The sequence below is a fragment of the Synchiropus splendidus genome, chromosome 9 (genome assembly GCF_027744825.2).
Source record: "Synchiropus splendidus isolate RoL2022-P1 chromosome 9, RoL_Sspl_1.0, whole genome shotgun sequence".
Taxonomy (NCBI): domain Eukaryota; kingdom Metazoa; phylum Chordata; class Actinopteri; order Syngnathiformes; family Callionymidae; genus Synchiropus; species Synchiropus splendidus.
Window position 1 is genome coordinate 24,102,503 of NC_071342.1, and position 25,109 is coordinate 24,127,611.

General features: G+C 45.9%; 1 protein-coding gene across 7 annotated transcripts; it reads right to left on the minus strand.

The window, feature by feature from the left end:
- Positions 1 to 915: 915 nt before the first annotated feature.
- On the minus strand, positions 916 to 24,538 carry abch1 (ATP-binding cassette, sub-family H, member 1). Of its 7 annotated transcripts, none has more exons than XM_053875926.1 (20): positions 24,415 to 24,538; positions 20,915 to 21,063; positions 19,603 to 19,762; positions 18,316 to 18,470; positions 16,079 to 16,186; positions 14,583 to 14,676; positions 11,950 to 12,024; positions 11,714 to 11,888; positions 10,799 to 10,895; positions 10,563 to 10,731; positions 10,380 to 10,480; positions 7,380 to 7,450; positions 7,187 to 7,236; positions 6,467 to 6,523; positions 6,329 to 6,399; positions 6,104 to 6,138; positions 5,226 to 5,329; positions 3,872 to 4,031; positions 3,339 to 3,443; positions 916 to 1,891 (listed from the first exon to the last, which is right to left on the minus strand). In XM_053875926.1, exons 1-20 carry the CDS (start codon positions 24,481 to 24,483, stop codon positions 1,785 to 1,787), a joined length of 2,112 nt encoding a protein of 703 aa, XP_053731901.1. In that variant the 5' UTR covers positions 24,484 to 24,538; the 3' UTR covers positions 916 to 1,784. The 7 variants fall into 7 exon arrangements, with proteins under 7 accessions (XP_053731901.1, XP_053731900.1, XP_053731906.1 ...); XM_053875925.1 differs by having other exon boundaries at positions 917 to 1,891; positions 6,104 to 6,192; XM_053875931.1 differs by lacking the exon at positions 24,415 to 24,538 and adding an exon at positions 24,225 to 24,394 and having other exon boundaries at positions 918 to 1,891; positions 6,104 to 6,192.
- Between the last annotated feature and the right edge of the window lie 571 nt (positions 24,539 to 25,109).

Here is a 25,109-nt window from a genome sequence, read left to right on the forward strand (position 1 = left end):
TCTGTACATTTCGGGTGGGAATCGGAAAATCTAAAGAGGTGACGTCCTGGATGATGTGAGCCAGATGTAGAGCGGCGGCAGCAGCAGAGCCAGTGGACGGGAAGTGCGGCGAACACCGCCACATCTGGATCCGTTTGAAACACCCGCTCCTTTAATGAAGTCTTCATTATGTGCAGTCGAACGGTTTTCGTCACCGAGTCTCGTGAGACGACTCTCTGTGAGACCTCAGGAGGGGTGAAGTCATCGCTACACTAAGTGGTGATAATAAATGGAGCCGGATTGTGGAGGGCATCTGACACTGAACCAGCAACTGTTTTCATGGCAGCAGTAAACTGAATCCTCCTGCTATTAACTTGCACTCGCGCACACACACACGCTTCCTTTGTGAGGACCTCTTCCCCAAGCCTCTCCCTCCCTAACACGAGGCTCACCTGGACCAGGACTCTGGACCAGACTGAGACCCAGTTATTTTGACGCCTTCATGCTCAAACTGAGGCTGAAAATTGTGGGCTCCAGTCCCCACATGCCAACAGGCAATTCAGAGGTACGAGGCCTGATGTCACGCATTGGTCTGGCAGGTGAGCCAGGACAGAGGAACAACAGCGCTCACTGTTGCATGACTCAGACAGGGGCGGAGCACGACTTCAGGGGTCAGGCGGGTCGTGGCAGGACGTTGCTAACTTGCTAGATAACATGCGTTAAAATGCAACTCAAATAATGAATCTAAAAATATTATTATATGTCATTACTGCTCCACTTCAGTTGCTTCTATCTATTGAATCCTTTTCAAATGTTCTCTGCAGATAAATACGGTGGTTAAAAATCACTTTGATTTCACATCCTCCTCAGTTGTGTTTTTCACTGGCTTCAGTATTTTTACATTACATAATAGAATAATAATAAAAGAGTCTGACACATTTTTTTCTTTTATCATTTGAAATAATGAGCCTTTCAAAGCAAACACGTAATGTAATATTCTATGGTATAGAATCTTCAGAAATAGTTCCTAACCTTCTGATGAACTTGAATAGCAGATTTCCTCCACTGAAAGAAGCCAGTGAACTGGCCTCACGTTTCTCTCTGGAGTCATGATTTAAGGTTCTGTAGCCAAAACATTCCATTCACTGTTTCACTAGGTCTAAATGCCACAGACTCACGGCGTCTGTCACCGTGTGTGACACTACCGTTTCCTGTTTCCTCCTCACTGTGCTGCACACACGGCGACGTGACATGAAGACCCTCCAGACCCCAGTCCTCCTCCTCCTCCTCCTCCCAGGCGACAGAGTGCGCACGCTCGCCATGGTTCCTCGCTGCTTGTTTATTTTCTCTTGTCCTCGCAGGTCAACAATAAAGTGTAAAAACATGACATGTCCACTCTTTCCAGCAAAGTGGATTGTTCAACATAAAGTTTCCCCAACACCATCTGAATTCAAGCCTGAAACTAAACAGGTGGTTTGTGTACAGCCGACGGACAAGAGGACAGTTGGTTCCCACGACATCCAGGATTATAGTTTCTTCTTCTACCAGTCCACTGCAGGACAGTGAGCAAACACAAAACTTCAGGGTACAATTCTTCATGAAAGTGGACGTGCACAAAAGTCATGGCTGGTGTGTGTTTTTTCTGGCGGCGTCCCAGGCGGAGGCGCTGCTCTCTGCAGAGGTGAGGTGTCCCAGAGTGACCCAGAGGAGGAGCAGAGCCAGGACGCAGCCGCCACCGCCGCCGTGCTTCCTACAGCCCCCGCCCGGGTCGGAGTCGGCTACTGGAGGTCTGGCGCAGGAGTCGGTCACGTCCTCAGCTTCAGGATGACCGTGGCCAGGATGAGGAAGAAGGCGTTCCACGCCAGAGTGACGGCGAAGCCTCGCCACACCATCATGCGGGTCAGATCCCAACCTGCCGGCAAGAGTGGTGTCAGCCAACCAGAAACTCACGCTCAGGTGGTCGTAATGTTATGGCTGCTTAGCTAGTGGAGCAAGTTGCAGCGGACAGTTTCAGAAGGGGATCACAGTAGTAGTACTAGTAGCAAAAGTTAGGAGAAAAGCAGTTGAAGTAGTCGAGGTATTAGCAGCAGCATGAGAGGACTCACTCTAGAAGTACAAGTGAGTAACACTGCTCCCAGTACTTCAGCAGTAGCTGCACTAAGTCAAGTCCCGGCAGCACAAGCGACAGTGGACTAAAGTCAATTGTGGCTGTAGAGTTTATTAAGTACTAAACACAGTGCTGATCGCAGCTGCAAGAGTATCAGAACAAGCAGTTTTCACAGTCGTATTTGTTGGAGAATATACAGTGATGTCGCATCAGTAGTAGAATTGTTTTGAGGTTTATAATGGCTGAGCATTTCATTTGTTGTAGAGGAAAGTAATACTACTTCCAGGAGTAAGACTAGTGTTCAGTAGTGACTCGTATGAGTTGTGAAAATACTTAGTAGCAGCTTCGTATGCGAAAAGTTCAACATGAATTTATATGATCGATGCTCTTCAATCATTCCATGAAATTGGTATTGAAATAGTACTCACGGCTTTACTGGATAAAGGAGTAGTACTTTTGATCAGTAACCTCTGTAAGAACTGTAGTAGTAACTAATGTTGAGGTATTGGTTGTAAAGCAAAAGTGCCTTTTAGGAAAGCAGCAGCAGCAGAAGTAGTATCATTAGTTGAAGTAGTAGCAGCAGTCAGAGTAGAAATAGGGCAGTAGTTGAAGTAATAGTACGTATAGATGAAGTGCCGCTGGTAGTGCAAGCATTAGTACAGCAACAGTAGTTTTTGGAGACGTCATAGTGGAAACTGTTCTGTGGAGGTTGTTTTAGTAGCATCAGTCGCAGAACAGAAGTAGAATCGGCTTCACATAGAGTGTATAGTAGTAGTGGAGGTTGTGTATCGTACTGTAGGATCTGACTGAAAGTATCTTGTACTAGTAACAGCTGCTGCACCTTCAGCAGTCGCAGCATTCATGGTAGAAGTTGTGCTCGCAGTAATAGTTACTTCAGGGTGCTGGGAGTGGTTGTACTGCATGTATAAGACTGTTGTAGTGGAAGTAATGGAGTCGTACAACGGCAGTATGTGTACCAGAAGGTAGACTGGCGGTTGTTGTCGTACTGAACAGCAGCACCGTGTATACAGTAGAAGTATGAGGTGCAGTAATGCCAGTGTAGCCGCGAAGCCATTACCATAATGGCCACTGTATCTGATCACCGTCGCCTCAGTGTCGCTTCTAATCCCGCGTCTCATGTGACATATCACCAGCACCGATCAATGATTCACGGCGTGTCCCGGTTCCGGGTCCGAGCCGTGTCCGCATGACGGCGGAGGCCAGTCTTACACAAGCAGCAGGTGTGCATTACCTCGGTACATGATGCAGCGCAGGGCTTCAGAGGCGTAGGTCTGAGGCAGCGCCAGGCTGAGGTAGCGCAGGGGATACGGGATACACTCGGCAGGCCAGATGATACCTGCCTCACACACACACGCACACAGGCGTCAAGGACAGAGGCCTGAGGCTGAGGACGAAAACATGGCTTCACTTCATGCAACCGCGGCAGCCTCACGACCCTCGGACCTCCTCAGCCACCTGAACCACACGGCTCCATTTTTAAAGTCTCATTCTTTTTCTTACTGTTTGCTTTAATTCAAGGTTATGACGGTCATGATGTGACTGACATAAATGGGCCCTACTCTGCTTTGTTTCCAACTTCCAACACATGGCTCACCTGAACCAGCACTCTGACCCAGACTGGAGCCCAGTTAGAATGAAGGACTTTTACTAACCCCCCACACCTGTGAGGACAGGCCAAAATGTCCCCACAAGAAGGTGGCTGGTCAAGACTTGGCACTTGCCAAGCCACACACACACACACGCGCGCAGAGTGAGGGGAGGTACCGCTGAGGATGAGGTTGGGGTAGAAGAGGCCCAGGGCGGCCTGATTGGCGCTCTGCTCGTCGTCGATCCCGGCTGAGATGACCAGGCCGAAGGAGATGCCACAGACCCCCTGCAGCACGATGAGGATGATGACCAGCACGAGGGAGCCCTCGTTGGGAGTCTGAGAGGACAAACACACAGGTGAGCAGCAGGTGGAGAGAGCAGGCCACCCGCGACCTTGGCACCAGCTCCTAGACCTTCTCCCTCCCTCCCTCCCTCCTCCACCATCAAGCTGGATTACCATCCAAGCTGCTCCTTCAGCAGAGCCTGACTCCACTGACAAGTCTGCAGTCACTTCAGGTGACCACTCTGAAGCTGCGGTGCGTGTGTGTGTTCACGCCGTCTCCACTGACAACAGGCAAAAATAGAGCGGCGCTCCGCAGACACATGGCCGCTCGGTTGCCACAGCAATCGAAGAGTGTTGTCACGGCGATGGCACAGTGATCCCTGGATACGGCCGAGGAGGGAAGTGATTTATGGAGCCGTGGCTCCGGGGCCTTAATGAACGCACACACGCATGGATGCTCCGAGCTACACACGCTCGCAACACACACACACACGCACACGCACACACAGCTGGACCTGGGCGCAGCGCTCGCCTGCTCTCAGGAGAAAAGCTCTGACATCCAGTCTGGAGGGTCCTCACTTCCACTTGTGCAATAAAGATATGCACCTGCAGCTGCTACATATATACATATATATATATATATATACATATATATATATATATATATATATATATTTTAATTCAGTCCAAAGATCATGAGGTAAACAAAATAATGAATGCACTATTTAAAAAAATACGATTAAAATAATACACATAAACAGACTATTGTAAATCTAAGATCTAAGTTCCATGATGGAGAGGATTAGAAGAAATTATTCAAATATATATCCTTTTTTTTTTTTGCACTTCCATCAGATCATAATGAATGCATTATTTAAAAAACGTAATTCAAACAATAAACATAAACAGAGTATTGTAAGCCTAAGATCCATAAGTGGCAAATGATGGAGTGGATTAGAAGAAAATTACACTTTTATAAAGTTAAAAAATTCATGATTCAAATGGGGAAAACATGGTCCATTATATTACTCCATTGAGGAAACAGAATAAAAAGTCATGCTGAGTAGTTTCTGAGAACTATATAATAATATTGTGTTTAGACCAATAAAGACTAGTTAGTAAAATAATAAGTGTTGATCCAGGATTGGGGGAGGCAGAGAACTAGGCGGCTAGAGTGGCAGTTCATGGGTCAGTTACGTGGCCAGTGAGAGACCAGCAGGGTGGTGAGGGGCGCGAGCCAGGTCTGACCTTGAAGACCAGCAGGATGAAGATGAGCAGCAGGATGATCTGGACACTGATGATGAGCAGCTGAGAGAAGAGGTGGGCCAGCATCGTCTCCAGGGAGCTCACACCTGTTGGCCAAACGGTTGTGAGTCAGGTCACCGCTGAAGCTCTTTCCAAAACCCAACATAACACGGTGCAAGTTGTGGTCCTCTGGCTCCCTCTGCTGGTCACTTCTGGTACACGTTTCTAAGCGCGCGTGTCAGCAGGGATCACGTGAGCTCAGCTGAGGAACGCACGTGCACCCAGTGGTTTACAGAATAGACCGGCCCGCAAAATAATAGGTCAGAGGTCATGTGCGGTCGGCCTGTGGGAGGAAACCAGAGTGCTCAGGAGAATCACAGGGAGGTCATTATTCCTGCACTGCTGCTCCAAACCCACCATATCAAAACCCACACTTGCCACACAGATGGACCACACGATGAGGAAACAAACCTGAACAAGTATGACGTGGGCTCACCGCTGCCCCGGGGCCACAGGGGGCCCTCAGCCTGTAGTCATCTGTCAGCGTTTCACCATTATCTTTATGTGTTTATTCAACGTCTTCCTTTCTGTGTTTCCACATTTATTTTCTATTCAAATAAGTACGTGACAGAATATACTATGTACTTTTTTATAACCTTTTTATCATCTGTATCACTGTTATACTTCCTTTTTTTCTACTATTAATGTTTTACATTGGTTTTCATAAATTCATTGCTTTATAATGATCTTTATAAAACACTTCATAAAACACGATAACAAGTGTTTATAGCACTAAGTTATTTTACTTATTACATCAACTACAATAACTGGACGTGAAACACCAGGCTGAATCGATGTCAGATCCCAGTCAGGCGTCTCACCTGCGACCCAGCATCGGTCCAGGAGCCCCTCCTTTCTGTCCAGAACAAAGGAGAGCGCGGTCAGACCCAGAGCCAGGTAGAAGGTGATGCTGCGGGAGGACAGCAACATGAGGGAGCATCGCAGATGGGAGTATTGAAGCCTGACTTCATGTTGAGCCTCAGACATGCTGTTGACTGTAGACCTGCTGCTTCACCTTCAGCCAGTCACTGAAGAAAACCACTGACCTCAGAACCGATCCAGGGGTGACAAACGTGGTGAAGTCGGTGTCCTCGCTGCCGTATATCGGCTTCTCAAACTGGAAGGAACAATGAACACGGCATCATATCTCCCTGCTCAAATGAGACAGGCGAGCACGACGTCACCTTGACAGGTAGATCCACCAGGTAGGACATGGTGCCCATCTTGCTGTCCACAAAACTCTGCAGGTCAAACACAAGTTTCTTTCACTTCGACACAAGCAAGAAAAAAAATGAAATATAGGAAACCATTGTGTCAGTTTATGTTATAAACACAAACAGAACTTATTGAAGAATAAAGGTTAAAAAAAAAGCTGCATAAAACTGAAACTGAACTATTAAAAGCAAAATACCATCCTGATTTAGAAGTACAATGAAAGTAAACCAGTTATGTCAAATGTCAAATTTAGAACGTTGGAAAAAAATCTCTCATATTTAGCAATATTTTTTATCTAATGAGGCGCCGAGAATACATACATTAATACATCAATACAATACATTTCAATCTGTGCATTTGTTTATTTCGACAAATATAAAAACATATATATTTGAACTTCCATCTAAAATGCATGGAAAACTGAGAAAATAAAGAATACAACACTATGAACATAAAAAAATGGAAGCATGTTTTCCCAATATACTACTAATGAAAATAATTGTAAAAATAAAAACACTAAATATTGAATATATAACAGTGACCAGAAAAGAGTTGAGTTCAAATGAAGGAAATAAAAACTGAAGGACTGTCATCCTCACTCACTGGTGGTTTGGATTCATAAACACTGACAGACTATGGTCTTATGAAAGCAAGAGAAGGTTCTGCCTGACAGAAGCAGATGTGTTTACCTGAAAGGCCTCGTGCAGTTTCTTCTGGAGCATGAGGGCAATTTGACGATCTGGAAGAAGCACCTTGGATTCAGCTTCTCAGTTCTCTCTTTTCATGGTGACATACTGACACCAATGCAGTCACAGTGAGGTCCAGTATAAACCCCAACAGGGAGTGTGATGAGGAGGAAGACTCAACAGAACTGTGACTCACTTGTGAAGTCCAGCCAGATGTGGACCGACCCTCCATCCACCACGTCTCTGGAAACCTGCCGCTGCACCATCCTGCACAGCAACAGGCCAAACATCACACACTGGACGGGGTCACCGCCCAAACACAGGCCCCCTGATCACAAATCTGATCTCTTTGTCTCTTTGTTGGAGGTGCGACACTAACAGAAACTCCAGGAGGCAGAACTGAAGGCACAGACAGGAAGACTCTTGAGAACCTTGTCTCCTGCATCAGGCGCCACAGGGTGCAGGTTCACCATTGAACCGCGTCCAATCTCAGCACTGCATTTCAGCTAATATACAAGAATAAAAAATGTTTTTCCAGTGCCTTGAGGGTCCCATTCAGAACGAAGCTACTTTTTTGGTCCAAACTGACTTGAACACTGACTCCTCCACACGTGATTTTATAGTGACATGAAATGCTGTTTATGGCGACATGAATACGTGTGTCCAGTCTGTGATGGGCCGCGCCTCCGTGGCCAACGATCACATGACTATCCGTTGCCAGCCAGGTCTGTCACATGAGCGCCTCAGACAGGACGGACCAGACAGTCAAACCCCGCCACATCTATTGTGCACCACTGATCCTGCGGCGGTGACTCACGTCCACATGACGGAGGCGTGTGTCGGCGTGGTCCAGCCAGACAACAGAGGGAGGAGGGCTGCCTTTAATACGCTCCTTAATAAGCACTGCAGGAGAACCAGACGGTTCTTCTGGCTCACTGTGAGAGTAAAGACTGCCAGAGCAGGTGTGAGAACACTCTCATGCTAGAGATGCACAGAGAGGCAGGCAAACTAAAGCCACAAACAGATGCCCTTAAAGCAGAATTATTAATAAATACTGACTTCACTTTGGATAAGCAAACACATATGAACTATTCAGGAGAAAATGACTGACGTATTTACTGTTAATAATCACTATTTCCGGTCTATTCCAGAGTAAAATATCATTATTCTTAATAAGATGCTCATCAGCACTTTGTATTGATGAATTACAGGCTGGTATATTGGTTCTACACACATGAATAAGTAGTTTATTCAGGGTAATATTTGTTCCCTAATCTCTAAATATGAAATATATTTTTGTTAAACAGTTTACAGTTGTGATTAAAACACTCATGACCAACGGTGACGGATTAAAAACCCCCCAAAAAAATGTAATAATCCTGCTTGTAAAATCATATTTTTTTAGAATATCACAAAAACTGACAGCAATAAAACAAATACTGATCCTCACGATGAAATAATCCAGCAGCCTGAATGACCGACGATGGTTCAGATCCTCTGTCTTAACATGCGTACTTTATGTTTCAGATATCAGCTGTGTAGTGTGTACTACACGGTGAGTAAAGAGCGATTAATATGATCTCTTTTTGCTTCCAATAGTGTCAACATTTGTGGAAAAATGAAATAAGAAAAGCTGCTTGGCTTTTTTATTTCAACAAATATATACATATGAACTTCCATCTAAAATACATTGAGGTGAGAAAAGTAAGGAAAATATTTTTTGGAAAATAAATATATACATATAGTCATAATAAATGATTGATTTAGTTTGATTAAAACAGTAATATTAGCGATACTGCAGAAGTGGCTGTAAGCAAAAGCCAATATGTGATGTTCTCCACACTGTTTGGTGACGCAGCAGCTGAAGATGTCATGTTTATGGAGCAGGGTCCCAGAACATGTGGCTCCATTAGTCATGGCGCACTGTCACAGTCTGACAAGGAGGATTCCGTTTCTCCTCTGGGGCCAGAGAGTCTGAGTGCCAGTGTGAAAGCTGTGTTTTTTCCTCTGTGACTCCTGACTGACAACTGAAACATGTCCGTGACGGGTCTGACGAGTCTGGGACTCGTGTTTGTGGAACAGGTGAACACAGAATTCAGGTCGGTTGAAACTGACTGAGGAAGAACTCGGGGTGTGATGGGAGCCATGGAAAGGAATCCACTGTGGAGTCAGTGTTTCTACGGCTTATTGTGGGATGGCCCACACGCTGGACAGGACAATAACAGTAAGAGTCAGAGTCAGACACATGGGAGGCGGGAAAATGCCCGGACATGTCCAGGCAGGTCAAGTCAAACCGCCACTCAGACGCTGGGTCACACGGCCTCAGAAGCCGTAGTCGGATACTTCGGCACCTGCGCCCTCAAGACGCGCCTTTGGCTTCATGTGTGTCACACGGTCACATGGCATCTCTTAATAAGCCGAATGTGCAGTATGTGCCGACACCATGTGGGGAGAAAAACCCCGGCAGCGAGGAGTGTTTCTGTGAGCAGTTTTGTTAGATGAACTTAGGTCAAATTGACTGGGTGAGGTGTCACAGCGAACCGATGCCACACATGGAGAGGAGAGTCGAAGCTGAGTTGAGCGTGTGGCAGCAGGCTCAGAAGCAACCGTGGCAGAGTGACGACACCAAGTGGAAATTCAATTGTCTTATCTTGATCTTGAGTGCATGATCTTAAAATAAGCCTTCTGAAATAAAGAAATGAGTGAGGCTGAATGAACTGAAAAAGGATGACTATTTTTTCATTCTGAAGAATAAGTAAAGTAACTTAAAAAACTGTAGCTCACTGACCCACTTTCGGCTCTGAAACCGCGGCGCTACTGTGTTCTCTTTATGTACAAGTAACATCCGACGTACGACCAGGATCGGTTCCGACCAACCGGTCGTACGTCGGACTGGACGTAAGTCCAATGCCATTCAAAATGGCATAGTGCTGGGATAGTGTGCTGATGTAACTGTCGTACGTGATGCCGGGCTGCTACGTGCTGCGGTGCCAGACATTGAATTAAAAAAAAAAAGCATCTGCTGGCCGTGGTCGCAAGTACAGGTGGACGTAAGTCGAGCAGGTTGTGAGTCGGATGTTACTTGTACTGGGACTCTCCCAACCAAGTTACTAACCATGAGACACACAGTTGTTGAGTGTTGTGTTGCAGGCGCACCATGCTTGAAACTCAAGTCATCGAGTCACTTGTGCCTCACCTTTTAGTCAAGTAGCTGGTGAAGTTCTCCCCGAAGCCGATGACCCCCCAGTACTCGCCGTCATAGATCCCAGCAAAGGCTTCTTTGTGAGACAAAGGCAGCTGCGGCGACAAAATGGAGAGATTGAAAGAGGAGCGCCACTTGCGAGAGAACATGAACAACTCCACTCGGCTGTGGTGTCACCTGTTCCACGCTGGAGTTATCGATGAAGTCCAGCAGCGAGTGGCTGTAGCCGTAGGGGGAGGTCTCGTTGTTGACCACCGCCACCTTGATCCCGCTGGGATCTCCTCCGATGCACAGACAAATGAGGGAGATCTGGATGACGGGCAGCAAGAACTGGAAACACAACGCTCTGCACACCCGCAGAAGCTTGTCAACATTTGGCTTCAGGAGAGCGACGTGCCAGAAGTGCCACTGACCCCGGCGTCCTCTTCATCCGCACCAGGTTCTTAATGACCAGGGCCACGATGTTTCTCCAGGTGGGCAGCATGTGGCAGGTGCGCACCTTCCAGGACGCTGCAGACAGAGACGTGAGAGCGTTTCAGGATGGACACAGGCTCAGCTGCGGGCACGTTTGGGCAGATGCTGCAGAGAAGCCGGAGTAAATGAGCTCCAGGTCTCACTCCGGGCTCCTCACCCTGCTGCTCTAGTTAGGCCACAAAGATCCACCAAACCTGGCGAAGCCAACCACAGACCACAGACACCCGCTCATGTGAAAATCTAGATATTTGGGGCATGAACGAAAGTGGAACTTCCTGTTCAAGAAGAGGAAGTTTGTTTGGTGTGAAGAGCGTCTCATCACATCGACATGATGAAAAAGAGTCAAAACATCCCACTGCATGTTGGGAAATGACACAACATGAACTACTTTCACCCTTGCGACTACTAGAATATTCTGACAACAGTACGACTTCATATAATCTGGTATTAAAAACAACTGTTATTAACAATGATATTGATTCAAATAAAACTGATGATAATCATTTCACTATTAGATAGCATCACATAAAGGCATAGTAGTAGTGTCATAATATTGTGTTTCATGTTCGGTGTAAAGAAATGGAACAAAGTAAAACAAAAGGTGTTTCCATTATTTTGTCCAACCCCTGTTTCATACAGGATATTTAGTTTGTTTCATTTACTTAAAGGAAACGTTATGGCTGTGCTTTGTTGTGTGCTCATATATGTATAAAAAGCAAAATCAAAATCAATAACTGAGAACACAATTCTGGTGGTGAAATAACCCAGGATGCTGTGGGCTGGTTAAGTTGCAGGGGAGTCACACAGCAGTGCTGTCACTAAACTGAGTCTCCAACTGTGGAATCCTGGTGCACCTGAATACTTCTGAAGTCCGCCTGACTCTGCAGAGCCCAGGATAGGTCGACTCTCGTCCTTGTTGCTGCCGAAAGACTGGCTGCCCTGCAGCCCCCCGTCCTGCGGACTGGAGCCCTGGACCACGCCGTTCTGGTCCGACGACTCGCACAGCTGGAGGAAGGCACATTCCAGGGTCTGCCAGCAGGGACAGCAGTGAGTCAGGCTGAAGAGGAAGCAGGTAGCGTGAGACACTCACTGAGGCACTGTGCTGCTTCATGACGGTGTCAGGGTGACCCTCCGCCAGCAGGCGACCGTTCCGCATCAGACCCACCTGGATGAGATGAAAATACTCGCTTACATCAACGTCACAAGTGACAGATAGATCCACCAAAAATGGGCGGTCTTCTACAACAGCTCGTCTCATCTTAGCTCCATCCATGTTTACACTACGTTTGATCTGGAGCCGATGTTGACTGTGTGTTTCTTACAGTTGCCGTGAACAGCTTCCTAAGAAACATGACGAGAGAACCTGTTTGTTCTTCACTCGCTGGGCAGCAGGGTGGTGATCACCTGACACACGTGCCACACATAAATAAGTCAGAAAGTCTCCGTCTGTGGTGAGACTGCCTTCCACCTGTCTCTTAACCTGAGAGGAAACGTTTGCTTCCTGCCTTCTTCACTCAAACTGGCCACCAGCCCAAGAGGCAAAGACAGGCAGATGCAGGTCTGTGGGCCATTGGTGGCTACAGTGTTACATTCCTGGCCATTATTGGATTGGATTATCAGATGTTTCTGAAGGAGCCTCTTTTATGAGTCCAGTGTGACCGACGTCACACCTCTCCTGCCCTCCTTCATCAGACCCTTGAACCTCAGTGGTTGTCTTCTCTCACCTCCCTCACCCTCCATAACTGTGACTCTAAACTTGAACACAAGTGGCCCGTCTGATATTATAGTGGTTTTGGTCTTCACGACTCCACACCCCTCCACTTCAGCAGAACCCCCTTCCCTGCTGTGAGTTCCTCCTCTCCCCTTCAGGCACAATCCAGACTGGATTATCGCTGGGAGAAATAAGTCACTTATTAGCCTCTGAAAATCTCTGAACTATTTCAGGCGTGTTTGCTTTACAATCCTCACCAAAACATGAAGACTTGAGCAAAGAAAGACAGGAAGAGCTTTGGTCAGAACAAGGAAGCCGATGTTGACAAAGTGATACGTTCGATCACGAGGAAGATTAACGCTCGAGGAGGACCAGTAGGAGCTAATCCATGCGTTTATGCTACATCCGGAGAAGGAATGCTAAATCCTCTTTGAATGTATGGCGCTGCCGAGCTCAGACAAGGTTCCCTGATATAAGCAGAGCTACTAATGAACGTATATGTCATGTCACACACATTTGCTCACAGGAGCAGATCCTGGGCCTGGTTGGCATCTGCCACCTGTCGACTGGACTGCGGGTGATTTATTAGGATTGTGTCAGCGATTTTTCAATGTGCTGGAGACACGACAGTTAGCATTAGCCTGATTTATGCTTAGCAGCTTGGGGACCAATTGGATTTGTGCTGTGAAACCGGTTTATTCCAAAACTGCCACTGTGACTAGATGGCGTTGATCATCGTTATCTTCCACAAAGGTGAATCATAGACTGTAATAACAATATGAGTGAGTGAGCTAGCTTGTGCCAGCCAAGGATGTCACGTCAGTGCCGCCCGTCAAAGCATGAAAAACAGATAAATAGTATTCTCCAGAGAAATATTCATATTTACCATCCTAAATCCATGAGGAAAAACAATTATCCTAAAACATATGAGAAAATAATCGCTGGTGTAATAAAAATAGACACATCGCGATTAAACATCATGATTCTTGACGACATGATACTGATAATAAAAATGTAATGATCCACACACTCAGTAATTGGCCTTCCTCCTCAGCTCCTTGTGATGGCTCCAAGCCTTCAGTCAGTGAAATGCAAAGGAATAACTCGACCGAGTTCAGAACAATAATGCACATAACATTCTAACAGTCCGATTTTTCTTCCTTAAAATGATGGCTATTGTCAACAAGTGTGATTCATATTCTATCATTATTACACCACCAATGTCACAATATGAACTCAGTCTTTACTGCCTTCAATACGCAGCTGACCTGATCTCCTTTACCACTGAGTCTGGACCACTTCAGCGTTATCACTGCTGATAAGACTCCAGAACTGTTATCAGCTCCATCACGCCAAACACTTATGTCTGCTTTGCTGAGTCTCAGCAGATTCTGAGGTGGAGATAAAAGCATTTCCACTCAAGCTTCCCCCTCATTGTTGACACTCCGACTCTCTTGACAAAAAAGTTGTGATACAGTTGATCGGAATTATATGTGGAATGAAACGCTAAGGCTCTATATAAACAACAGGAAGTGGAGCCGACGTTACGGTTCCAACTACCATCTGAATGTCACTGGTTTTGGAAGGGTTACCATGAAAGTGTGGGTCTAGTGATGACGCCACCCAGAAGGTCTCACCAGGGAGAGAGCATTCGAGCTGTCTCCGCTGCTGCGGTCCGGACCATGAGTGAGTCTTTATCTGGACGAATCAGGACAAATGGGCCTCACAGGAACGCAGCAGGCGGGGGGAACCAATAAACGAAGGTTCTCCCGCACGTGGGATTATTCACGGAGCAAAGCTCATTACGGTGTTTTTAGGTCAACTATGGAAGTCTACAACTCTGAATTCCACAGAAGTCTGCACAAAGCTTCTCATTCAGCTCCTGGGCCTCCCGTCGCATCAGAACCAGCAGAGCTTTGACACAGTGAAGTGAGAGCACGGAGCCTCTCCACCGTGCTGCCGTCATCCGTTTCCAGTTCAGATGGTCAGCGACCGTGCAAATAGTGTCTCACCACATTTGCCTGCCGGGCCTCCTCGATGTAGTGCGTGGTGATGATGACAGACACTTTCCCCGTCTTCACTATGTCCACCAGGTGCTGCCAAATCCTGAGCATAAAAAACAGGTTGGAGGAAGGAAGCACTAGCAGCTGAAAAGAGGAGCAATAACAGCACTATGTCTGAGTGAAGGTAACTGCTTTTTAGTGAGTATAAAGTAGGGACGGAACAGTACACAACAACTACTGCTAGTGTTCGAGCGTCCAGAAAATTTCTCTTGTTTATAACATACCGATCTGTTACTGAGCCATGCAGAGTGTGATGTCATCAACATGCGACATCCAGCCAGATTCATTCACAAAGTTTATCTTTTTGTGGAGAGAAATGTTTCATGTGTAGCCAAAGTTGATTTTTAAAACTTTTAAGAGAGGGCAAAGTGTGGCCCGGGGGCCAACTGTGGACCTTTGGCAGTATTTACTCATGAGGTTAGACTAACACTGTACAGTACAACTGACATGTAGTCATTTTTCTGACTATGTTTTTGCTGTTTCTTTTATAGCCATTACTAGTTCATCAGTAAATAGAACATGTTCTTGTTTTAAGACAAAATTTCTTTTTAATTTTTATTTCTTGTTATTCAAAAAAGAAAATTGAAAATATATTTTGAAATAAATTCTGATTTTTGTCTTTGTTAGACATACAGTCCGTAGTTTTATTTTGATTTATGGTCAGATTAACATGCATATATATATGTATTATACACGTTTCATGGCATATTTACATTTCTTAATATCCTTATTCATATTTAATCTCTTTAGGCCCATTTTGTCCTTGTCAGTTAAGTATATATTTTGGATTTCTTTGTCATGTTTCGTTGTCATTGCTGCCTCTCTTTTATCATAATGGCTCCTCACAACACTTGCAACATCATGTGGCCTCATCTAAAAATGAAAATATGAAAGACCCCAGTGTGACACTAGACAGTGACATCATCAGGAGTCAGCCTTCACACAACTGTACCCTGACATAGTAAGTTTATACTTCAGTTTATACGTGACTCTGTGGATGAATAATATTAAATATAGACAAAAAACATGAGTACATCAGTTGATGAATGAAGCGGGGATTGCAGAGAGATGAACGCAGCCGTACAGGAGGTCAAAGGTCACCCAACATCTGTACACTCACTCGGCTACAGAACAAGGTAGTATACTAGTGACCAACCAGCAAAATGACATCTGCTTCTTGCTTTACTTTTGTCCATAATTGTGTACTATTACAGTGAAGTCACTGGGAGTTTCAGATTTGTGCATCTGAAAAATCATTTTAAAAACCATAAATCATGAATGTGATATTTGTTTCAGTCATATCGGGCCAGCTGCCAACTAAAATCCTGTTGCGCTGAGGAATTCTGGTTTGTTCTCTGACACAGTATTTGTGTTGCATGTACTCAATGCCTTTGGACTGTAAAAAGACACATTGTTTTGTGTTTGGTGTGCGTCCCTTCACATACTTTGACCTCAGAACCGGGTCAACTCCGACCGTGGGCTCGTCCAGAATGAGCAGCTCGGGATTCTGAAGCAGCGCGGCACCGAGAGACACCCTGCGCTTCTGACCGCCGCTGCAACACAGGGAGGAAAGTAGGTGAGAAACAAGCGCAGGGAAGTCAACAGGCTGCATTTAGGCTCATTTGGTAACAAGCCTCTCTGGCACGCCACTCTCGCTCTTGCTAGAGAGAACTATTTCAGGACGAACCTGCCCGACAACACCTGAAAACAACAGCACCTGACTTTCGACCTCATTCCCCTCACAGATTACTCCTTGTTAAATAGAGTTACAGATTTTTTTTTTTTTGATAAAGTCTTAAGTCTCTCAAAATTCAGTGAGGACTGGGGACACTGGTATGGCGAGAGAAAACACTGGCAATACATGGGAGTGTTTGCTCATACCAGGAATAGCTGCGGTGGTTTCTGCAGTTTCACTTGACAAGGACAAGAGTGGAGGCTGTTTTAGATGACAGACGCCATCAAACTCGCCGTCGCAACGCTGTTCTTCCAGAGGATTAACTTTACCGCAAAATCAAATAGTGTACTATTTTTCCTTCACAAACCGAAAAGAAAAACAACCGATGCTTCTATTCTCTGATTTAGAACGCAGCATATATATAACTGTGAATTACCATATAATAAGAAGCCCAGAAACGGTCTAGATTTGCAGCATCACTCTAGAACCAAAGCCACTTTACAAGAGGCTGACAGAACCATGACATGGGTCCTGAGAACCTTGAGCGGCTGACCTTCAGTGACCTTCAGTTGTGGAGAAACGCCATAGAGACTCACATCACGAGGAGAACAAACGATAATGAGGCTCTCGACATGAATACAACACAGACTAATGACGTCGCAGCACCAGGCTCTGTGAGCCATTTTGTTTGGACCAAGCCGACTCTGTGTGTGTGCTGAAGTCCCCACACAGCCCCGGCCATCAGTGGGAATGTGACTGTCAGGTCTGTGTACTGTCCATCCCCATGTTGTTCCCCTCGGGTTTGAAGGACCAGTTCGTCCTCACAAACTACATCAGTTAGAAATGTCTAAAGAATTATGAGGTGCACTGTTTAAGTACATTCAGTCAAATTAATCTTCAGAGGAAAGGTTCATGTTTTTGCCGTTTTAATTTCCTTTTTAGATCTAGATTAGGAGTTTTTGATCTTCCTCTTGTGTTGAACACGACGGCGCGAATCTTCGCCCTTCTCTCTCCACCATACTATCAAAATGCAATAAATGGAAAGTAAAATCATGCTTTACTTATCGAGAGGAATCTTACTGCGCAGACAGTCGGATTTTTAAACAGCAGGTGGTTGTTGTTGACGTTGTCTTATCTAAGAATCAAAACGGATCTGCCACTAACTTCTGCTTTTGTTTGTCACGCTGCCATAGATAGTTGCATCTGTTTTCATGGCGTGAGACGTGTTTTTGCGAGGCAGTTTTTAGTTTCTTTGAAAAGAAAGCCATAAATCTGTCCTGCAGAGAGGAGAGTTTCAAGTGGGAGCACCAAGCAGTCAGTCATGTTCGCTCAGCGTAAGAAGCAGTGTTCAAGCTCGTGTCAACAGGACAGGACAACAAGGCGCAGCACGCACTCCTCAGCAGCTGGGTTCACCTTTGACACGCTCCAGAAACACCAGGCTGCACTGAGACTAGGACCCGGACCTTTGTTCTCCTCCACCAAATAAGCTTTACGCCGCCCTGTTTCTTATCTACAGCGCTTCTTATCTATTTACAGCGCTTATCGATTTCACTGGGTGAAATACTCTTGAGGGAGGCCTGGCTCAGATCCCTACATGCCCTGATAAGAAAGAGACCAAACTAAACTGTCGGCGACTCACTGAGATGTTGAGACACAAAGGGACTGGGTGATGCATCGGGGCTGCTCAGCACCAGCTCGAAACCGTCTTATTTAACAGAGATTGAGTCACGAAAATGACTGAAATCGACCAACAAGTCAAGGAGCATCATCTTGGCTCTCGAAAAGTGAGGGCAGGTTTTTAGGCCCAACCTATCATGAGGACACCTTCTCACCAATCAGGTGACTGTCGGTCCAGTTCTGTTCCTTCCAGCTGAAACCTGATTGGTTAATGTGTTGGAACAAAAACAGCACCCGCTGCGGCCACTTTGTGGATGTAAATAATCCCAGCTGCGCTGTTCAAAACTCTGCGGAGAGTTGTGTGTTCAGAGTGGAATGACCAGCTCTCACCTCAGGTTTCGTATCAGACTCTGCTTCTGGGGAAGGTCCAAGAAGTCAACGAGGAAGTCCATACGGGACTGTGTTTCCTTCGACGTCAGTCCGTGGATTCGGCCGTAGAAGTTGAGCGTGTCGCTGATGGTGAACTCGGTGTACAAGGCCAGATCCTGTTCATCCAAAGTGCAGTACAGAATGAGTGTCTTCCTCATGCTCTTGGCTCTGTCAGCACACCTCCTCTTGTTTTCATTGTTCAGAATTCCAGTTATTATTTTTGCTGTATTTTATTTTTTTACACGCCATAAAGCTATGAGTCCTGTGAGAAATCGTTTCAACTTCAGCTGGACATTCTCCCTTGTGTGCCTACACATAAAGAGACAATGGAATCCGGTTTGTATAATATATGATGTGATATTATTTTTCACTTACAAAAAAGGAGATCAAGGTCTTAGGTCTGTCACTCATTAGGTCTAATGAATATCATGACCTAGAGCTAGAGCGGCTGTGGTTTTACATTTCGCCGGCTGCCGTGACACTGACAGTCTGGGACGTGTCTTATTTGACACCAAGTCTGACAGTAATGACGCTCAGTGAGGCCGACGGCTTCTTGACTTCCACAGGACAACGGCAAGACTGCTGGGTCAAAAGAAATGAAAAACAGAGACCCTGCCATCCACAAGCAGCAAAGTTGTGAAGGACGAGAAGAAAACCTGTTTTAAAGGTAGGATCCCGGGTTCTGATGAAACTAGCTTTTAATGTCAAATTTTAGAATTGGTGCTCTGATTTCCCTTCATTTGATGAGACACTCCTTTTCAGTGTAAAAACAAAGCAACGTTAAACAGCAAATAAAGTTTATCTGCGCCACAGTGAACCGCATAGTGAGTGGAGTATATGGATGTATGTAGAAAATGAATGCAATTTTGATTCATAATTATTTGTAAAGAAATACAGCAACTTGTGCAACAGAGGTTTTGTGTACTACAAAAACAAACTAAGTACATTGATTTATATTCATGCATTGCATATAGCCGTGTTGGTTTGTTGGGGTGGGATTCATGTAAATAAAACCCTCAGGGTCTCAGGATTCGTGCTGTGCGAGTGAGCACCTGCTGTAGACTAAAGCTCTCAGTAAGATCTTGTGTTAGAGTGTGCGAGAAAAGCTACTGACTCATAAAGATAAAACAAATGTACCGCAACAATACTGAGTTAAAAACTAGAGCAAACCTTAGGTCCAACTTGTAGTTACGTTGTTATTTTCTTACATTTCATTTTGCTAACGGATTAAGCAGTGATGCAATTCACCTGAGGCATGTATCCGACCATCTTGCCGGGAACCTCGTGACCAGGAAACGCCGGTGGCTTTCCCAAAACGGTGATGTGCCCACGAGATATTTTCAGAGTTCCAACGATGCACTTCAGCAGGGTGGTCTTGCCACAGCCACTGGGACCCAGCAAGCCGTAGCTGCAACACAAGCACGGAACTGGTGAAGCCCACCGCCGCGACGCCACAGAGTCACAGAGTCACAGTGCAGGTGCGACACGAGATCACTTGTAATTGTGAGCAAACGGCGTATAAACTTATGTCATTCTTTCATATGTGCATTCTAATTTGGAAAAAACGGAATTCAATTCATCAACCTAACTTCTAATAAAGCTCTTTTTTGAACATATAGAAAACAGATCTGAAACAAGCGCAGTCCTCTCTTCTCCTTTTCAGTTTTCACTTGTACACAACAGACCCAGAAAAGGGAAGTCAGCCCTTCTTGTCCTTTGTCGGGGCTTTTAACTCTCACTTTCCAGTTAAAACAGCATTTTGAATGAGCCACTCGGACGGCACCATGTGACCCAGGAGGCAGGTGACGTGAACTTGCACAATCCACTTCGGTCCCCAGGGCCTCAGAATCACAGGCATGCTTGAGAAAATCGCTCGCTCACGCTCCGCGCTTGAGGTCAAGATAAGGATGTCATATCAGTTACATGGTGAGAAGATGCACAGTGTGATGTCGAAACTTCAAACATCACATTTCCACAAACCAAAGAATCTCATACACAAAACCTCTCGAGCACCTATTAACTATTATTTTGTTGCTATTATCAGCTGCTCATAAACTTTTTTTTTATCTTAAATCTGCATCTGCATTTTAGAGAGCAGCGTTACCAAGCAATAACAGCATTATTAAAGCAGAATAATCAAAAATTGGACTGTGGCACTGCCTGCGCCAAGTAGCACTTCAATTGGTATTTAGCTTCAGAAACACAAGAACACAACTGCAGGCAATATCTGTGCTAAATTACTTCTGTTTGTGTTTGTTTGGTTCCTTGTCATGTCAGCAAAATGCTAATTAGGGCTGTAGTTCTTTTGGTCGGCTATTTTTTGTACATTAAACCGGTAGTTAAATGCACAACTACAATTGTACAATGTACAATTGCATTGTTTTCATAAGCACCCGCATTTCAATTATGAATGGAAGTATTTGACAAATTTTTTCTGTGTATTGTAGTTAAATGTTTTATGCAGAAATGTCATCAGCCAACAGTCAGCCATCTGTTTTCTAATATGGAGTGACGAAACGCAGTGAAGATCCGAAGCAAGATTTGTGAGAAACACACTCACATTTGTCCTTGTGGCACAGTCAGGTTGAGGTTGCTGAGGACCTTCAGCTTGCCGTACGATCGACACACGTCCCGGCACTGGATGGCCTTCTCCTGCAATCCGGCCGACAGCGCCGCCTCCACATCAGCTCTCATCTTCTCCTCCTTCACCTGATGGCAGTGGAAATAAACAACATTTTATTTTGGATAAAACCCCATGGCTGTTACCGCCGTTATGCCAACTGTCTCACTTTACTTACATTGTGTTTAGTAAACTGTCTACTACGATTACAGCAATTGTGAAAATCAGCAAACATAACGACTAATAATGACATGATTATTATCTTACATTTCTTAAGCTTCATGTATCCTACTGGAGCCACAACCATTAACGGATACAAGCTCCTCTGAAATTGTGATTTTGAAACAGCCACTACTTTAGAAAAACAAAAATAGATTTGAATTCAACTCAAATCTAACAGTCACATGACCAGAACATTCCATAAATCACACACAGGACCTCTTGGGTCGCTACTTTACCCTTGAACAACAAGCCTAACAACAAGCCCTAAAGAAGGGAGAGAAGAAGATACACCATCAAGATAACAATCACACAGCTGAGATTGCAGCCCTTGGTCAACAGCTCAACACAAACAACTCGCACCTCAGACGTCAAAGGCATCACATGACAAGAAAGGAAATTGTGAAGCAGAACTCAGGAGTTATAATTCCCAGTCTCAATCCCTGGCCCGCTCCCTCTTCTAATCCAGCGACTCTCATTTTCCCGCGGGGAGATAAAGCCGATTGCGTAATCTGACACATCGAGCTACTTTCAACTTTGGCACTGTAGCCCACATCTGTACACAGAATTATCAGTGCGCCGCATCGGTCACGACCAGCAGAGACGTGGCGGGCCGGAGCAGATAAGAGGCGAAGGAAGGGAATTCAAAGGGGGGAAAATCAAACGGAGAGGGGACTCACCCAGGGAGGAAAGGTGCCGGTGAAAGGCTGAAGTTCCACTGATGAGAACCTCGAGGACAACAGCGATCAACAATGCGAACATCAGCTGACTCAAACGCCTGAGCCGCGTGAGCGAAAAAGTGGCCCAACAGGTTGAGTGTGAGTGGCTGAAGGATGACAGATCGTCCTCGGGTGAATTTACACCACTAAGGCCACCCAAAAACGCACTGCCAGTACTGCGGGATTAGCACAACTACAGGAGCTACTCTGGAGCACAAACAAGACACGATGAAAGCACTATTGTTGTAAACATGTTTTCCTGCATTCTATCAAGAAACTACAATGACAGCATTTACTTCTATACGTACAGCCACTGCGAGGGTAAGAACCGCTACAGCCGTTCTATAAGCGCGGTAACACTTGACTCAGTATGACCTGCAAGACCTGCTCGGTGCAGACCAGCTACTTCATGACAGCGAGACAATAGGGCGCGAGAGTGTGAAAACCCCCGTACTGTCACCACCCGCTATCTGATCTGTGTACTTTAAAAAACGATATCTTTAGTTAGCACACTCGCTAACAGCTAGCAATTGGCAAACACTTTTATTCTTCACTAGAATACTTCATTGCTATGTGGATTTAATACAGCACCTGCTCTGATGGTGTGAGAGTATTGGTCTGCTGAAGAACTGCAGCACAACAGGGCCCCTTTCATTTCTCTTGTTTTTGACACTAAGCTGCATTGAGGTGCTGCGCTGTGTCAGGCGACTTCATTCTCTCGTCAGAATCAGAATGAGAATTCAACTTATTACCGTAGTCAGTGGGGAGCCCAACAACTAGGAAGGTGTTTTGGAATAAAATAAAATAAAATAAAATAAAATAAAATAAAATAAAATAAAATAAAATAAAATAAGGCTGTTCACAAATTCGACAAATTGTGTCGCTCATCTTGCAGCGAACCGATCTCTGATTTAATCACTTTGATGCAGCGACTGCGTAGTAGGTCTACGGTGGCAGTGAAGTCACGAAACTAATGACGACGCAGTAGACGTCAGCCAATCACTATGCATTCGTCCTCAGACCAGGAAGTAGAAAAAATATACAGTGATGCCTCGGTTTTCAAACGTCTCGGAATTCAGACAAAAATTTCTAGATGTTTTTGCTTCGGATTTCAAACGAAAATCCAGAACTCGAAATCTGCCAGAAAAAAACATAAGGTGCACGGACCGATCAGCTGAGCCACGGCGGGCTTTGTTATTGTGTATAACGCAGCCTCTGTATGCAGACGTGTCCCGTTAGCTCCATTTACTGACTGTTTTTTCTTCATATTGAGGTGTAAAACCTTTCCTGTCTCCACACTGGAGCGTGGTCGAGTGTCACAGGGGAGGTGCTGGAGCGCTCACTCCAGGGTTTGATGTCCTGTTGTGGGCTGGAGCTGGGACAGGGATGAGGCGAGTCTGGGACAGAGCGTGACTTGGTTTATGACTTGGTCACAGCCAAACTGCACAGAAGCGCACATTCAGAGCTGGACACGCACCGGGCACCTCTTCACTTCTGGAGAGACCTCACTCACTCGGCAACCCCTCCCACATGCAGCGGCCACACACATAGAGGAACAGCCACCTGCAGCAGACACTCTGCATTCACTCCTACAAAAGCTTGTTTCAAGGCTTGGAACGCACCATTTCTTTTTTCCATTCATTGTAATAGGAAATTCAGATTTCATTCATTCAGATTTCGAACAAATCGCTTCTCGAACGGCCATCTGGAACGGACTGTGGTCGAGAACCGAGGTACCACTGTATATCTTTTGCTATAAATATTTCACTTGCAGTAAAAAAATGCCAAAGTAAAAGTGCCAAATTCTTCATTTGAAGTTTCACTGACTTATTGAAAAGTTGAATGTGACGTCACCCCAACCACAGGTTCCGCGCCCGCACACACACACACACACACACATACTCACTTGGTCCCTACGGTTGTTCACGCAGTCCTAGTAGATCAGGCGCGTTAGGGACACGCAAACCAAGAGAGGCAACATACCGGCGAAGCACAGAACTACATGGAAGACAGCGAATACAACTTGCAGTCGCAGATCCCGTCGTGAGAACTAGCGCCAGGACAGCAGCGCACAACCACGACAGCTGCTCCACACGCGCGCGCCAGAGCCCTGATTCCGAGGTCCGACTTCACCTGTTGAAGGCTCCATCAGAGCCTCCATCGCGCTCCCGCGCCACCGGTCTGAGGGAATCCTCACCTCCGCCAACTCTGCCAGCGATCAGCACCGAGTGGAAGGACGCGCGTCCGTCAGGCTCCGGAGCCGCAGCGAGTCGCGTGTCGTTTCACTTCTGCTTTCATGAGCGGCCACCCACTTGCGTCCATCTCTTCCTGCTCTCATCCGCCCTCCTCCTCCGTTTCTCTCCGCGCCAACATCCCGCGGTGCAGACGCGGTGCAGACGCTGGAGCGTCGCGCCGCTGACCACTGCCGCAGCTGCGCAGTGGCTCGCCAGGTGCGGTGCTTCGTGCGAAAGAAAAAAAAGAGTGAGGCAGATATCGTCTTACCTCCATCTCCGTGCAGTCTGCAGGTCGGGCGGCCGCTTCATCCCTGCCGGCAGCAGCCTCCGCAGCCATGACAGGGAGGAGGAGACTGGAGCGGAGGGCTGCGGCATCAGATACCGCGAGAGGAGAGCGCCCTTCAGCAGCAGCCGCGCTCTGCGTTCACGGTGACGCTTCACTGCGCAGTCCGAAAAGGAAGGAGAGGAAGGAAAAATAACACGTAAAAACACATCTGAAGATTACATTATTTTCACTTCTGAGTAAAAGAAACGCAGACTGACAATGAAGGGAATTTAAAAGAGAGACTCTAAAACGGATGTAGTGTCTGTTTCTTAATCTATTCAAATTCTAGTTTTTCCCTCGTTTTCAGAGCACTGTCATTAGCAAATAAATACATGAAATAACACAAAGAAACAGGGCTTAAAAGGAGAAACACACTAGAACAGAGTGTCATAATAAAATTCTACTGATTTGTTTGGGTCAGTCTCTCTTTGAAACAAACCCTGCTTTTATTTGAGATGCTTCAGTCGCGCCCGTGAGTAATGCCGACTGGCCCTCACAGTCCGTGTGGCCCTTTGTGACAGAGCTTGGCGCCTGGTGGTTACAAAGCATCAGATGGAGTTGCCTCATTGGCAGCCAGTGGGTACAGTTGCATGCATGACGTCCACCTGCCTCACATTGCTTGAGTCTGTCTTGTTTGA